The sequence below is a fragment of the Oncorhynchus clarkii genome, chromosome 6 (genome assembly GCF_045791955.1).
Source record: "Oncorhynchus clarkii lewisi isolate Uvic-CL-2024 chromosome 6, UVic_Ocla_1.0, whole genome shotgun sequence".
NCBI classification, from domain to species: Eukaryota; Metazoa; Chordata; class Actinopteri; order Salmoniformes; family Salmonidae; genus Oncorhynchus; species Oncorhynchus clarkii.
In genome coordinates this window covers 55858892-55874912 of record NC_092152.1, presented here as the reverse complement: position 1 = coordinate 55874912, position 16021 = coordinate 55858892, and the positions used below count along the sequence as shown (strand labels likewise).

General features: G+C 42.1%; 1 protein-coding gene across 3 annotated transcripts in view; it reads right to left on the bottom strand.

The window, feature by feature from the left end:
• LOC139411310 (activating molecule in BECN1-regulated autophagy protein 1A-like) overlaps window positions 1-15659 on the bottom strand; it is a 99869-nt gene extending 84210 nt beyond the window's left edge. For all 3 annotated transcript variants that reach the window (XM_071157469.1, XM_071157471.1, XM_071157470.1), the window contains exons 1-8: window positions 15428-15659; window positions 14565-14762; window positions 14400-14458; window positions 14105-14288; window positions 12590-12762; window positions 12377-12443; window positions 10778-12294; window positions 5658-5744 (exon numbers count right to left, since the gene is read on the bottom strand). In XM_071157469.1, coding sequence (XP_071013570.1) covers window positions 5658-5744; window positions 10778-12294; window positions 12377-12443; window positions 12590-12762; window positions 14105-14288; window positions 14400-14458; window positions 14565-14696 — 2219 coding nt within the window. In that variant the 5' untranslated portion in view covers window positions 14697-14762; window positions 15428-15659. The remainder of the gene's footprint in view (window positions 1-5657; window positions 5745-10777; window positions 12295-12376; window positions 12444-12589; window positions 12763-14104; window positions 14289-14399; window positions 14459-14564; window positions 14763-15427) is intronic.
• Between the last annotated feature and the right edge of the window lie 362 nt (window positions 15660-16021).

Sequence of the window (16021 nt, the reverse complement as noted above, 5' to 3'; positions counted from 1 at the left end):
TTCAACTCAATCACAGCAATCTTATCGGCAGACTCAATAGTCTTGGCTTCTCAAATGACTGCCTCGCCTGGTTCACCAGATACTTCTCAGAGTTCAGTGTGTCAGATCGATGGGCCAGATACTTCTCAGAGTTCAGTGTGTCAGATCGATGGGCCTGTTCTCTGCACCTCTGACAGTCTCTATGGGGGTGCCACAGGGTTCAATTCTCGGGTCGACTCTTTTCTCTGTAAATATATATCTCAATGATGTCGCTCTTGCTGCTGGTGATTCTCTGATCCACCTCTACGCAGACGACACCATTCTGTATACATCTGGCCCTTCTTTGGACACTGTGCTAACAAACCTCCAAACGAGCTTCCATGCCATGCAACACCCCTTCTGTGGCCTCTAAATTGCTTTTAAATGCTAGTAAAGCTAAGTGCATGCTCTTCAACCGATTGCTGCCTGCCTGCACCCGCCCACCCGACTAGCATCACTACTCTGGACGGTTCTGACTTAAAATGTGGACAACTACAAATACCTAGGTGTCTGGTTAGACTGTAAACTCTCCTTCCAGACTCACATTAAGCATTTCCCAATCCAAAACTAAATCTAGAATCGGCTTCCTATTTCGCAACAAAGCCTCCTTCACTCATGCTGCCAAACATACCCTCGTAAAACTGACTATCCTACCGATCCTTGACTTTGGCGATGTCATTTACAAAATAGACTCCAACCCTCTACTCAGAAAACTGGATGTAGTCTATCACAGTGCCATCCGTTTTATCACCAAAGCTCCATATACCTCATTTGGCCGCCTTTCCTTCCAGTTCTCTGCTGCCTGTGACTGGAACGAATTGCAAAAATCGCTGAAGTTTGAGACTTATTTCCCTCACCAACTTTAAACATCTGCTATCTGAGCAGCTAACCGATCGCTGCAGCTGTACATAGTCCATCTGTAAATAGCCCACCCAATTTACCTACCTCATCCCCATACTGTTTTTATTTATTTACTTTTCTGCTCTTTTGCACACCAGTATCGCTACTTGCACATGTTCATCTGATTATTTATCACTCCAGTGTTAATCTGCTAAATTGTAATTATTTGCCTACCTCCTCACACCTTTTGCATACAATGTATATAGACTCTTTTTTTCTACTGTGTTATTGACTTGTTTATTGTTTACTCCATGTGGAACTCTGTGTTGTCTGTTCACACTGCTATGCTTTATCTTGGCCAGGTCGCAGTTGTAAATGAGAACTTGTTCTCAACTAGCCTACCTGGTTAAATAAAGGTGAAATAAAAAATAAAATAAATATACTACCCACCACTGCGACCTGTATGCTCTCGTTAGCTGGCCATCGCTACATATCCGCCAAACCCACTGGCTCAAGGTCATCTATAAGTCTTTGCTAGATAAAGCCCCGCCTTATCTCAGCTCACTGGTCACCATAGCAACACCCACCCGTAGCACGCGTTCCAGCAGATATATCGCACTGGTCATCCCCAAAGCCAACACCTACTCTACTTTGGCCGCCTTTCCTTCCAGTTCACTGCTGCCAATGACTGGAACAAATTGCAAAAATCTCTGAAGCTGGAGACTCATAGCTCCCTCACTAACTTTAAGTATCAGCTGTCAGAGCAGCTTACCGATCACTGTGCCTGTATACAGCCAATCTGTAAATAGCACTCCCGACTACCTCATCCCCATATTATTACTTACCCTCTTGCACCCCAGTAGCTCTACTTGCACATCTATCACTCCAGTATTAATGCTAAAATGTAATTATTTTCACCTCTAGGGCCTATTTCTTGCCCACCTCCTTACATTTGCACACACTGTACATTGATTTTTCTATGTTTCTTTTGTGTTCTTGACTGTACATTTGTTTATGTGTAACTCGGTGTTGTTTTTGTCGCACTGCTTTGCTTTATCTTGGCCAGGTCACAGTTGTAAATGAGAACTTGTTCTCAACTGGCCGCCATCACCTCATGTTTCAACATGATAATGCACGATCCCATGTCACAAGGATCTCTGCAAAATTCCTGGAAGCTGAAAATGTCCCAGTTCTTCCATGGCCTGTTAGGGGTGCTCTGGACTGACGTGTACGACAGCGTGTTCCAGTTCCCGACAATATCCAGCAACTTCGCACAGCCATTGAAGAGGAGTGGGACAACATTCCACTCAACAACTTAATGCGAAGGAGATGTCGCACTGCATGGGGCGTGAGGTTACACCAGATACTGAATGGTTTTCTGATCAACTCCCCCTTTTTTTCTTTTAAAAAGGTATCTGTGACCAACAGATGCATATATATCACAGTCATGTGTAATCCATAGATTAGGGCCTAATGAATTTACTTCAATTGACTGATTGAAAGACTGTAGTAGACATTTTTGTAAAGTGTAAATGCTAACCTATCAATTGTCTTCATCGGGCTTCGCTAAGCTGGGAACATTGTGTAGAAATTGTTTGGGAATCTGAAAGCTTGTATGGTATATCTACAGCCTAATCAGAGTACCCAAATCAAGGAAAATTTATGTTAAATAAATAATAGCCTAAACTGGAAAGTTATGGGCTAGGGCCACAGACTACAGTATTTAGATTTAATCCAAAATGTTGGTTTGAGTAAACATAGTTCAAGAGTCAGAAGAGGTGAATGAAGAGATATCGCTAAATCAGTAAAGTAAATATGTTCGTTTTTGCTGCCGACAGCAGACAAGGTGGTCTGGGACAGTCAATGTTGACACTCCACAAATATAAATAGATGACTTAACTCGCAGAAGATTAGGGTTTTTCAAAACCAATACCCATCCATGCAATTATCACTAGTCAAGTTGTGTGCAGACCTCAGTCTAGCTTTCCCAATGATTGTACTGTATTACCAGGGCTCAAGGAGCATGCAATACTTTGGTATTAAGATGATTTTTCTTCAAGTTATAGTGTAGCCTGCTATGCAATCTCTGTATAGCTATTCATGTCACAAATGAGTTTATCTGCCTGGATAATTATTTGAATAGGTGGAAAAACCTGAGTTACATTAATCAAAGTTATTGCATGACACCCAGAGGGTCAGTAATTGGATTACAATTCAAAATACTGGATTGGAAATGAAAACGAGTACAGGGAAATAAATCAACACCTGCCAAGTATTAAAAGTGATACTAAATTGACTCTACAAATTAGTTTGTCAGATCTGGCATCAATTCCACTGAAGCGTTATGAATTTGATGTGACAGGGGACAAACATGTTCAAAATGGCCAAAATAAAGGAGGCAGGTTCCATTACAGGGCAGCATCTTTTGATATCTTAGAAACTAAAATCATAAATCTCTACTCTGGAGTTCAGAATGCAATGGGAGGAGAAGGTAACAGGGTACATAGTGTTATTTTTTATGGAGTTCCCAATACTCCAGGAGGTGAACAGCAGTGGCCATGAATATCTGGGTCTGCCCACGAGGAAACACTATCAAAGACACTGTCAAGCACTGAAACAGGTAACCAGCAGAGAATATCTGAGTTTGGACACTACCTACTCTTAATGTAGTTCTGTCCTGGATGCAAGCCATACTGGCAAATTACAAATGACAAGGCACCTACAAAGCCCCACTAGCTTTCTCACAATGTTCAATGGAAATTATTTTTGTAATTCCCTAGAAAAGGCTTTCTAGGAACTGTCCATAAAAAGGACCCATTTTCACCTCAGATACTTCAGCGGTCTCAATGCATTGTATTGAGTGGTTGACAGCATGTAAGAAAATGTTCATGGCCAGAACACATGGGAAATGTTTTCATGTGGGAACTATTTGTAACGGTTACTCTTGCAGATAGGCCTAGGCTACTTCTTACTCTTGAATGTTTGAGGATATTAAAATGGAAGAGGAACTAGATTTGGATTTTCAAAGTAGAAAACCTTTAACGGATCCTTATATTCAGTCTGAATATGCCTTTTGGAAAATTCTGATTGAAGACCTCTTAACCGAGGAATGTGGTTGTTTTTTTATGATTGTGTTTTTGAAGGTTCTGTACTTTCTATGCGCCTATGCTGACTTGATTGTGTAAGCGTTAGTCATGCATGGCTCCCTTGTAAAAGACACGTTGGTCTTAATGGAACTCCACATTGACTAAATAAAGTTTAAATAAATACATGTGAGAGAGAGAATAACGAGGTGAGAGGGAAGTGTCGGCGCTATCCTCGCCACTAAAGGCGTTTAAGATCAAACGTCAAAGCAAATGACGACAGAGTGAGTAGTCAATTGTCAAGTGTCCACTCTCTACAAAAATTGGCTGTACTGATCATTATGTCCCTGCTCTGGGTCACACATTGATTTTCTATATAGCACCTTGGTTCCTAAGCAGAGCAGCGCTGTCCCTAGATGAATGTGGTTTTACTGAGAGGACTAGGCCCTACTATCCACCCCACAAGGCACCACCTTGGAGGTCAGCTGGCATTCAATCCCAGACACTAAATTCAGAACCTCCAGGCTCATAGCAGACCCGGTGTAATGAATCACTCTTCAGCAAGGCAGTATCAGAAAGGTGGGATACAGATAGATGTTGATAACGTCCCCACTTTGCTCAAAGGTCTAAGAAACATCACAACTTGTGTAGGGCTGCAATGAATAAAAATGTATTCCCATGAAAAGACCATGTCCTTCCATTTATATTTAACGACGACCAGTTACAATTCCATTTATAGCAGTGATAATACATTTCAAAAGAACAGCATGCAATAGAATAAGTTCATATTTGCTACACGGTTGGCCTTCTGGCAGATGTTAAAGGGAAATTACCTTTGACAAATACTTCATGTAAGCATCATATGCTTGAAGCTAAACTGTCTAGTTTGTCTTACAGTATATAATGTCAATGCTATGACATACTGTTGCCTGAGAACCACACAGAGACAAGTGTGCACAGGTTAGTGAAATGTTAGTCCTCCCAAAATGTTGTTGTCGTCACGCCTCCTTTGAAGATCTGAAGAATTTTGTAGTAGCCGAAACGGTTTGAATGGTCCGCTGGCTTCCAGTAGCTACATTTTTATTGGACGTTACATTCCAAGAACCCTCCCCACATGACTGTTGAGGGAGTGCTGCGTCTTAAGCGCCACCCAAGCAAGGCCTTGGATTGGTTTGACGTGTTGTGAGGCATCAGATTTAGACCAAGTCTCCACCCCTTTTAAGCTCATTTAGGCCAGACTTCAGGATTAGGGAAGCCTGGTTCTCTACGAGGCTAGTGAAATGATGTTGATAGTGGGACCATTTTCCATTTGTTTGCTGGCTTGTTAGAGCACTACACCGAGGCCCGACCTGAAAATGTGTCATATTTCCTTTGCATCAATATTTGCCATAAAATGGTGCTCTATCTATTGTTTTTAGAATTGTCAATGCTCACTGACGGTGTCCCTTATGTTCAGTGATTGTTAGACAGAAGACAAAATGAAGAGACTGTATAAATTTAGGTCCAATATAATTTCTGCAGTTTCAATTTATTTTTACTCAAACCACCTGAGGGCAAATCTACTATGTTTGACACCCCCATTTATCGAAGTGCCAAATTATTGTTGGTCCTTGTAGTGTGTGCTACATGCTAATCTAGTACGCTTGGAACTTTTTTGTATTCTCATAAATAACGTATTACAAGTAAGACATCAATAGCACTGACCACAAGACTCACCTGGCAGGATCTGGATAAATAGGATGGTCCCGGGAGCCAGATATGTCATATCGAGACTGCGACATAAGAGATGACTCCAAAAGCCTCCTATGCAAGAGAAACGGAGCAAAAGGGATGGTTAGATTTTCATGTCCACTAATGAAAACACCACAAACAAAGTTGTTGTACCTGTTGTTTAATAATCAGCTCAAATATTTTCCATATTCATTATCGCCAACTAGTCTAAACCGCTTTCCAGTGGGGGAAAAAAGGAGACATTTCTGTGACTGACGCAACCAAACAATGTTTCTCTCCTATCTCATTACTTTTCAGAGGTATAATTAAGAGAATGAATACCTCCACAATTTTAAAAAACACACACACACACACACACACACCATAGAGAGCCTACATATCAGGTGCTTCCTCAATGGATACGAATGTCTCCTAGCTCTTCTATATAACCGCCTGTGTTCGGGGACAGCCGATTTGGGTGATAGATTTAGAATGAGAGTCAATGCACTACAGCTGAACAGCCCGATCAACTATGCTTGATAATGGCAATAAAACATGCGACGACGCGCTGAACCTTTATCAAGACCCAGTATTCCCACACTAGGGATGTTGCAAAGACCATGAACAATGCCAACATTTCAATACACCACTTGCATTCAGCAGTCCAGTTCTTATTTTTCAGTTTTGAGTTTGGATAAAACTGGATGTATCATAGAGAAAGATTGGCTTTAGGTTGTTATTCAGGCCATTAAAGCTGAAACGTTTGAAATAGATTGAATATAGAAAATCTCAGGGACATGTGAGTGGCAACGGAGACACAACGTGACAATTTCAAATCTTGAATTTGACATTTTAGTGCCCCATAAGACAAAGAGTGACTCCAAATATGGAAAGGCAGCAATCATTTATTCAGATTTAGTATGCAAAGTTTAAAATTTATATATATATATATATTTATTTATTGTTGGATTCAAAACGTGTTCTAAAATAGCACATATGCAGTGCAGACTATTTCAAGTGATTGGCTGGAGAGCAAGCCCGACATTGTCGACATTAAAACAAGTCTGTAAATGATTGTGTGGTTGACATGTTAATGAGACAGAACATGCAGTTCCCACCTTCCTGCCATAATCCTTACCCCAAAGTCACAAAACAGTGTGCTCATTACGGTGAGGGATACAATAGCCAAATTACTGGAATCACTCAAAGCATTCCCTTCCTTGAGATTCACATTTATTTACATCCTCGCCAGCTTGCTCATTGGAGGATAGTCTTTTATAACCACCATTTTAGTCATTAAAAAAAAGTCTCATTAAATTCCTAAGGGACATTCATTTGCCCATTATCGGCAGCACATCAAGTAAAAATAATTATAGTGATGTGAAATGTCACAGCCCTGTGTAACAACCCATTAAATTAGTTCAGTCTTTTACTGAGCCGGGACATGAATGCCATTCCTATACAGAGGATGGTGAGGCAACTACTATAACAATGGTCTTTATACTTTAGTGGTTTTGAGGAACGTTTGGTATGCAAAAAAAGCACTACATTTTCAATTGTTAGATTATAACCTCAACCGCTCTAGTCTTTTGGGCTCAAAACAAGTCAGAAAATGTATAAGAATACAGTAGCCAACACCTCACAGAAAAAGCAATTACTGCAATAAATACAGCCTAATATAAGCCTAGGCCTGTTCCTTTTGTTAAATCACTTTTAATCTGCTATATCAATGCCTTGCCCAAAGAAGGTTAACTTCAGAATGTGGACATGAGAAAGAACCCATTGTGCCCATGTAGGCTCAACAACACAAAGTAGCCTAAAGATCAAATATCATTAATATAGTCACATAAAACCTTGAACATATTCCATCTAGGGTGACCTGAAGCTGTGAGTCGATGAGATAGACTAGAATCTAAAAGAGACGTGAACATAACAGAGAACCAAACTTCAGTTTGGTCATTTGCTTTCCAGACGCTTCTTGACAGCCTACAGATTAAACCCAATGCTTTGGCCTCGTGTCAGACAAAGTAGAGCAGCACCCTCAGGGTGCTGGAGAGCTCTCCACACAACAAGCCCCAGCATTAGGCTAGATAATGAGGGGTTGAGCAGGAAGGGCAACTTCACATTGTTAAAGTTCACAACACTGCCCTTGAAACAGAGGCTAATTGCAACCTTTCAGGGCACGGGGGATGGATTGGGATTGAAGCGAGAAGGAAAATGAGAGGGGGGAAAAAAAACATTACCGTGTGTGTTTTCAATGACTGTAGCTAAATGTTATGCAAATATTAAGATATCAAATATTTCACTTTTTCCATTTCACTGTTTCCTAAAATAGGCATTACTTTCTTGCCTGGCTACCCAAAATCCTTGCTCCAGCCAAACGCCACGCCCAAGGATGTTAGTTTCTTCTCCGCAATGAGTCTGGATCTGAGTACCTTCCAGACGATTTGTTGAATGGAAATCCATTCTAGACCATCTGATTGGTTCCAGAAACTGATGGGTTGGGCCAGAGCACACATGGGTAAAGTGGCATTTCGAAAATTTGTCAATGTCTTTAATACTCTTCATTGCCATCAATGAAGATAAAACCAGTCTCCGACTGAATTATGTTGCGAACAATAGAGCAGCGGAAGAATTCAGTTTGTGTCGTGTTTTGCAGAACCCATCATATCCTCATAGTTTGTGCAACTACAAATACAATGGCTTGTTCATTAAATAGCTTTTCTAAGTGTTCACAGCAAATACCTATGCTAATTCCCAAACCAATCCTAATAGCCTAGGTCTAACTACTCCTATTCTAGAAAGTTGTCAATGGTAGTTGCCACAGGAGAGGTAGAGTTGTCTTGGCAATCATCTCTAAATATTTAGTCAGTAGCATACTGCCACCAAGTGGAAAACTGAAGCAACACAAAGACAATCCTGCTTCTACAGGTCTATTACAAATTAGCTTGTGTCCACCATTTGATTGGAACGATGGGAAGTCGATCCCCGGCCGAGTCACACCAAATACTCTAAAAATGAGACCCGATGCATCCCTGCTTGGAACTCAGCATTAACAAGATTGAAGGTAATGCTGCATTCAACACAATTTTGACATTTCCAACTTGGAAACTTTTAGAAAGATGAGGTCCGAGCTTCCCACTTGTTAAGTATCACAATCAGCCAAAAGAAAGCTATACGCAAAAAAGCTACTGTATGAAAAGCGACACATTGTCGACCTTGTAGTTTTGAAAAAAAGCCTTTTGTAGGCTTTTTGAATGGTATTCAATTTGCAAAAACGTAACGCAATGGCTTTCAGTGTAATAACGTCACAAAAAACATCTTGCAAAAGTAAATTTCATACACACAGTACCAGGCAAAAGTTTGAACACACCTACTCATTAATGTATTTTTACTATTTTCTACATTGTAGAATAATAGTGAAGACATCAAAACTATGAAATAACACATATGGAATCATGTAGTAACCAACAAAAAAAAAGGTGTTGAACAAATCAAAACATGTTATATTTGAGATTCTTCAAAGGAGCCACCCTTTGCCTTGATAACAGCTTTGCACACTCTTGGCATTCTCTCAACCAGCTTCATGAGGTAGTCACCTGGAATGCGTTTCAATTAACAGGTGTGCCTTGTTAAAAGTGAATTTGTGGGATTTATTTCCTTCTATGAGCCAATCAATTGTGTTGTGGGGGTGGTAGAGTTGGTATGCAGAAGATAGCCCTATTTGGTAAAAGACCAAGTCCATATTATGGCAAGAACAGCTCAAATAAGCAAAGAGAAACGACAGTCCATTGTTACTTTAAGACATGAAGGTCAGTCAATCTGGAAAATGTCAAGAACTTTGAAAGTTTCATCAAGTGCAGTCGCAAAAACCATCAAGCGCTATGATTTGAGGAAAGCACTTCTAAAGGACACCAGAAATAAGAAGACACCTGCTTGTGCCAAGAAACACAAGCAATGGACATTCGACTGTTGGAAATCTGTCCTTTGGTCTGATGAGTGTAAATTTTAGATTTTTGGTTCCAACCGCCATGTCATTATGAGACGCAGAGAAGGTAAAGGGAAGATCTCGGCATGTGTGGTTCCCACTGTGAAGCATGGAGGTGGTGGTGTGATGGTGCTTTGCTGGTGACACTGTCAGTGTATTTTTTAAAAATTTTATTCAAGGCACACTTAACCAGCATGGCTACCACAGCATTCAGCAGCAATACACCAACCCATCTGGTTTGCGCTTGTTTGTTTTTCAACAGGATAATGACCCAACACACCTCCAGGCTGTGTAAGGGTTATATGACGAAGAAGGAGAGTGATGAGTGCTACATCAGATGACCTGGCCGCCTCATTCACCCAACCTCAACCAAATTGAGATGGTTTGGGATGACCCCAGAGTAAAGGAAAAGCAGCCAACAAGTGCTCAGTATATGTGGGAACTCCTTGAAGACTGTTGGAAAAGCATTCCAGGTGAAGCTGGTTGAGAGAATGCCAAGCGTGTGCAAAGCTGTCATCAAGGCAAAGGGTGGCTACATTGAAGAATCTAAAATAAATGTTTATTTGTTTAACACTTTTTTGGCTACTACGCGATTCCATGTGTGTCATTTCATAGTTTTGATGTATTCACTATTATTCTACAATGTAGAAAATAGTACAAATAAAGAAATAGACTTGAATGAGAAGGCGTGTCCAAAATTACCCTGATGACTGCACAAGTTTGGAAAACACCTTTTATCAACAAAAAATAAAAACGCATTTAAAAAAGGAGGGGGAAATATTACCATATTAAGGGATATAATCTTTTTTTAATAAAAAAAAAAATCTGGGATACTGATGTGAGCTGCACAGTTGAATGAGCACAAAAGCATAACATGCAAAGTCTGCCTGTATGATTAGACTAATGACAAGCATGGGGTGACTTGGGATGATGTGTACGTCTTGTGGTAGGGCAGACTTGGAAGCTTATAAGATGTGTTGAATGTTGCATCTGGTACTGCCTCAAAGTCAGAGTTCAGCCATCAGGCCATTCATGCTACTTCCAGCATATTGGAAAAAGCTATGCATCAATTATGTTTTTCATTTAACAAATTGCACAAAATATCGATAACACAGAACTTAACACCTGATTCTCTCACCTTCTCAGGTAATCGTCATCGTGATTTTCGTCAGGCATTTCTTGGTTTAAGGCCTCTTGTGGTATATTCACCGCTGGACTTGGACTGACAGACGGTCGGTAAACTCTCTCCCACTGGCCTGTCTCCTGGTTATATACCAACCCCACCGCCTGTTCTCTCTGTGAGCTAGAGGATCCCCGGTGAGTGAAGGCTGGGTCCCCTCCAGGTTCATCAGCACTGGGCTGTGACTGTAATAACTGTCTCCTGTCAGAGGACTGGGGAACATGTAGCACCGTCGGCCTCATTGTGTGAAAGGCAGGGTTGGGGCTTGGGGGCTGCCATGAGGTGCTCCCCTCCTCTTGTGATGGGGTCTGGCCAGTGCGTTCCCAGCGCTGTGTACCTTGGTTAAACGTGAACAGGTTGTGGCAGACCCTGCAGCGGTTCATATGGCCGCGGGAGGGACCAGAACCACCATCACTGCTGTTGGGGGGCAGATAATGGGGGGTGACAGGCCGCTCACACTCTATGTTATTATTGAGCATCTCCCGTGTCTGTTGCTCTTGGCTGCTCTCTCCACCAGTACCACCTGACTGCTCCATTTCCTGCATGCGATCATACTCCATGAAGTAGCGATTCAAGTTGCACTGCAGCACGTTACGGATCGAGGTGGGGCTGTTGCTCCCTCCCTCCCCAAGAGAGTGGTGTCCACTACTAGTGCTGGGTCCATCTACAGAGCTGTTTCCACTGGTGTGAGGGCTCACTACTGCTGGGGGCAAGCTTCCTCCCTCTGTGGTAGAGGTGTAGACAGGCGACTGAAAGGAGCCCTCCTGCTGCCTCAGGATAGACAGCAGGTTGACAGAGGATGCACTAGTCCTGGGTGGAGATACCCCAACACCCCCACTATGCTCAGGCCGCATGTTGAGCATGCTGCCCATCCAGTCTGCTCCTGCCAGTCGCCCAGAGCACTCCAGGCCTGGCTGCTGGTGGCCCTGGTTGGTTATAAGGCCTGGGATGCTGCGCTGGCCAGGGCCTGAAGATGGAGTGCGTAAAGAGTGTCCTCTAGCACTGCCGTACACACTGCTGAAGGCAGAGGGACGGTGTGAGGAGCGAGGCTCAGAGGGCTGCCGGGGCTCAGTGCGAGCAGAGGAGAAGGTGGAGGCATGAGACTGGGCCTCCAGGCTCTCAGGGTCAGAGGGGTCCTCTCCAGATGGTGAAGGGGCTCGGGTGGCAGAGCACCGACTGCAGAAGCAAACCATACCAAGGTGTTGCACACAACCCTGGTAGGGGGGTCGGGAGCGATTCCGCAGGGCAGAATAATGTCCAGAGGGAAGACTAGGAGAGTCAGCAGCACTATTGGCAGCAGGTGCAGGAGGATGCTGTTCCTCAGACTGTGAGCCGGAGTTCCTCGATGACAGGATGTGCAGGAAGTTGTGGAGAATGGGTGTACGGCGGACCGGTTGGGACTGTAGGAAGGATCGATGGCGAAAGTGGGGCATCTCCACGCTATCCATGGGGACCTCCGAGTCATCATCACTCTGCTAAAAAGCACACAACAGGAACACAATGTTCTTGATATGATGCAACTGACCTTAAATAATGTAAAGTATTAAACAGTCTCACCTGTTGGTTAGAGGGATTCACTATAGCGGTCAACAGGTAATGACCCAGTGGGTCAAACCTCACCAGTCTGCAACAGAGCATTTGCATGTGTCATTAGCTACGTTTTGCTTCGACTCGGTTTCCAAATTCAGATATTGCAGCAAAGTTTCAACAAGTCAAATAATCGAACACTGTGGAAATGATAGGGAGATCAAGGTGGAGCTTTTATCAGACCTGACTCTCTCGGTCTCACTGGCAGTCTTGACCAGGGCAAATGGCTCCCTCCTACTCCAGTCCCAGAAGTGAACCTCATTGTTTGTTGCTATGAGAAGGAGCTGGGCAGTAGGGTGAAAGGCCAGGGAGGCAATGGCCACATTGCTCTCAGTGAACCAGCTCTCACTGCCACCCTGGGCATCAGAGGGCCCACACAGTGTTCAAAAGAAGAAGATTAGTGTCAATATTATGCACATGCACAAAAACCCAGAATGTCATCCAACTATTTTTAAGAGAATGCACGGAAATCGATTGGTAAGGAATAAAACTTGTGATGCAAGAGAGGACATGGTTACCTACACCAGCGCCACACACAGAGATAGTTAGAGATCTCTAGTTGGATATAACCCATTTTTGCATGGACACTGCCATAGAGCCTCACAGTGGAGGTGTCATAGTACCCATAAAACCTAGTAGTCAAACAGGGAAATGGTTCCTAAAGTTTTTCCACCATTAATTTTGACCATAGGGAATTTTAGAAACACTTAAAGGGCTGTGATTCGTGTAGGCTTACCTAGTGTGACATTTTGATAACCGTGTAAATCTCTCTCGGACAGGGTAACTTCTATCAATATATTCTGCTCCATTTATGCTCAGATTCGAAAATGCTAATTAGCATCAAAGTAGACATGCAAAACTACAAATCCCTGCAAGCTCCTGCACATTATCTCTAGCGGACATCTTTGCTAACAGGTATTATGACAACTTAAAACTTGCACAAGACAGTTCACAGAATTGTCAATTGAAAGAAATCTTACCAATTTATTCATTACAGGATTTAGCTAACATTAGATAGTTAATCCAGAGATTATTACCTTTGCCTCGATTCGTCAGTCTAGTCCAGATCATCATAACATTTGTAGTTCTTTATGATAGCCACATTAGCATTACATTTTTGTGGGATAAATACAGGCAAATATATTGATACAAGCCACTTTGTCCTTGAGAGATTTACAGTTATCAAAACATCACACCGGGAAAAGCCTAAACAAAACATCCCTTATTTTAAGTGTTTCTAAAATCCCCTATAGGAAAAATGAAATGGTGAAAAAAAAGAATAAACAAATGAGCTTGTAGAAATTAGACTCTCCTCTCCATAAGGCAAATTACATTTACAGGGGTGAAATCCCAAAATAAATGTGTAAAGTGATAAAAAAAAACAAATACAGCTAGTTGTGGAAGACATTTTGCAGATGAAATAATAAGTGGCGTATCCTTTTTAAATGTGTGCATGCTTTCTCCTTTGAGAAAACAGCTGATTCAAAGGGGGTGTGGTGGATTTTAAAACACTTCTGCACTAGCAATGAGTGGAATACTTTTGTGTATCAAGGAAGTGAGCAAACTCCTCCATTCGCCTACTAATTAATTGACACCTAGGTCTAGGAGAATATCCCAAAGATGAGTCGTCTAATTAAGTCTATTGTAGCACATGTAGTCCCCGAGGTTCCTTTGCATGAGAAGATGACAGCCACTCACATGCAGGTCCCAGATGCGAACCTCTCCATCCAGACATCCCGAAGCCACCAAACCAGGGATGGTAGGGTGAAAGGTCAGACACCAAGGAGTGCGGCGATGGCCCACCAGAGAGTGAACACACTTTCCTGTCTTAATCTCGGTGATATAAATGTTGTGGTTGACATGAGTGGAGGCAATTAAGGTCCTATATGAAGGGAAAACATTAACAGTTAACATACAATCTTCCAGTCTTGGTGTCTTTCTATCTCCTCCAAACAAAAAATGTTTACAACATTTTATTGGATGACATTCTGACCTGTCCGGGCTAAAAGCCAACAGGAAGGTAGAACGAGGGCTGTCCGGCAACTCCACTTTCTGAGGAAAATATAATAAGAGCACATAAAAAAAGCACCCACTCATGTCAGTTAAACTTGTTAGATTGCACGATTTCCATCCATGCCTCACCAAGGATGCTCCTTACCTGACTCTGCCATTTCATCCGCCGGGTCTTCTCCTCAACAAGCTGTTGCAGGAGGCGCTGGGAACCAAGGCCACGGGCCCCACGCTCCCGGGCAGATAAGATCCGCACCGAATTCTTTGGGTAGACAGTCATCTCAAAGATCAGGCCTTCATTCCTCTCCTTCACACTGGTGTTTGTTGGTCTCAGTCACCAAAGGGTCTAAGCAAAAGCCATATGAAAGTGTGTCTGTGGCTAGCTTGTAGTCTACACCTTTACCTTGCATGATGAAATCCAGCTGTTGATGACATAACCATGTTTGTAGCTAACTAGCTAGCTAAAAGAAAAATGTTTATTATTAGTTACCTAATCACTGCAGTTCTCATTTGTTAACAGCCATGAGGTGCTGATGAAAACGTTGCCATAAGTGGCATGAATAATGAACACATGTTAGTTTTACACAATTATAACGTTAATGGCAAAACAACTGTGGTGGTGTGGGTTCAGGAAGAACAACCGAAATACAGAGAACCACAACGAAAACAGGCTGTCATGAAACTTAAAAATGCTAGTTAACCCAACAAATGTGGCCCATTATAATGGAGGACGAAGATAGTATCGCCAATAACAGGTTAGTTATTAGTTGAAAAATCTGACAACGTTTTGTACAACCAGGCCTGTAACTACCAGTATATTTTTTGGGTTAAATCACATTATCTTGTGTTACAATCTGTAGCTACCGGTCTCCCAATTAACTAACTAGTTAGCTAACATGCCAGCGTTTGTCCAACTCAAGCAAGAACTGGCGTTGACAACCAACCCCATCAAGACATTGCATTGGCCTAACACAACTAGCTAACGTTAGCGATACTCGACCATGTCCCTACCTTTTCCCACTGCTACGGTTGGAATGTTCTTGTCGACTTAGCAAGTTACATATATTCGACTTTTACTAGCAACTGAAACTATCTCGTATAATTATGGTATATTTTCTCCGATGTTTGTATATTGTGTTGACCAACTGGGGTTAACAAGCTAGCAGTGTAGCTAGGCTAGCTATTAGCTATGTTCTCCAAAACATTAGCCAGCTGGCCAGACCAGCCACAGCTCACCAGGCATTACTAGTTGAACACAGGAACATAGGTGGGCGCCACAAAACCGATAGTTTTTTTTTTGCAGTGCAAGAAATAGCTAGTTTACAAAGGGTCAATATTGCTTTAAAGTAAGCAATGTATTTATAATCTACATGTATCGCTATTTCTATATGTTTTACAGAAAACATGTATACATATAAGTTCATGATTATACAACGTAGCGTTTTCCAAACTGGGTCTGGGCCATAAAATCCTGGTCCTCATCCAAACGGTTAAAACAATAATGGTCCTTATGGTTGTCATATGTGCTAGAATGATTTATAAAAAAAACTTTAATCTCAAAGAGAACACGTTTTCTACTAAAACACTGGACGCTGATCTAGCATA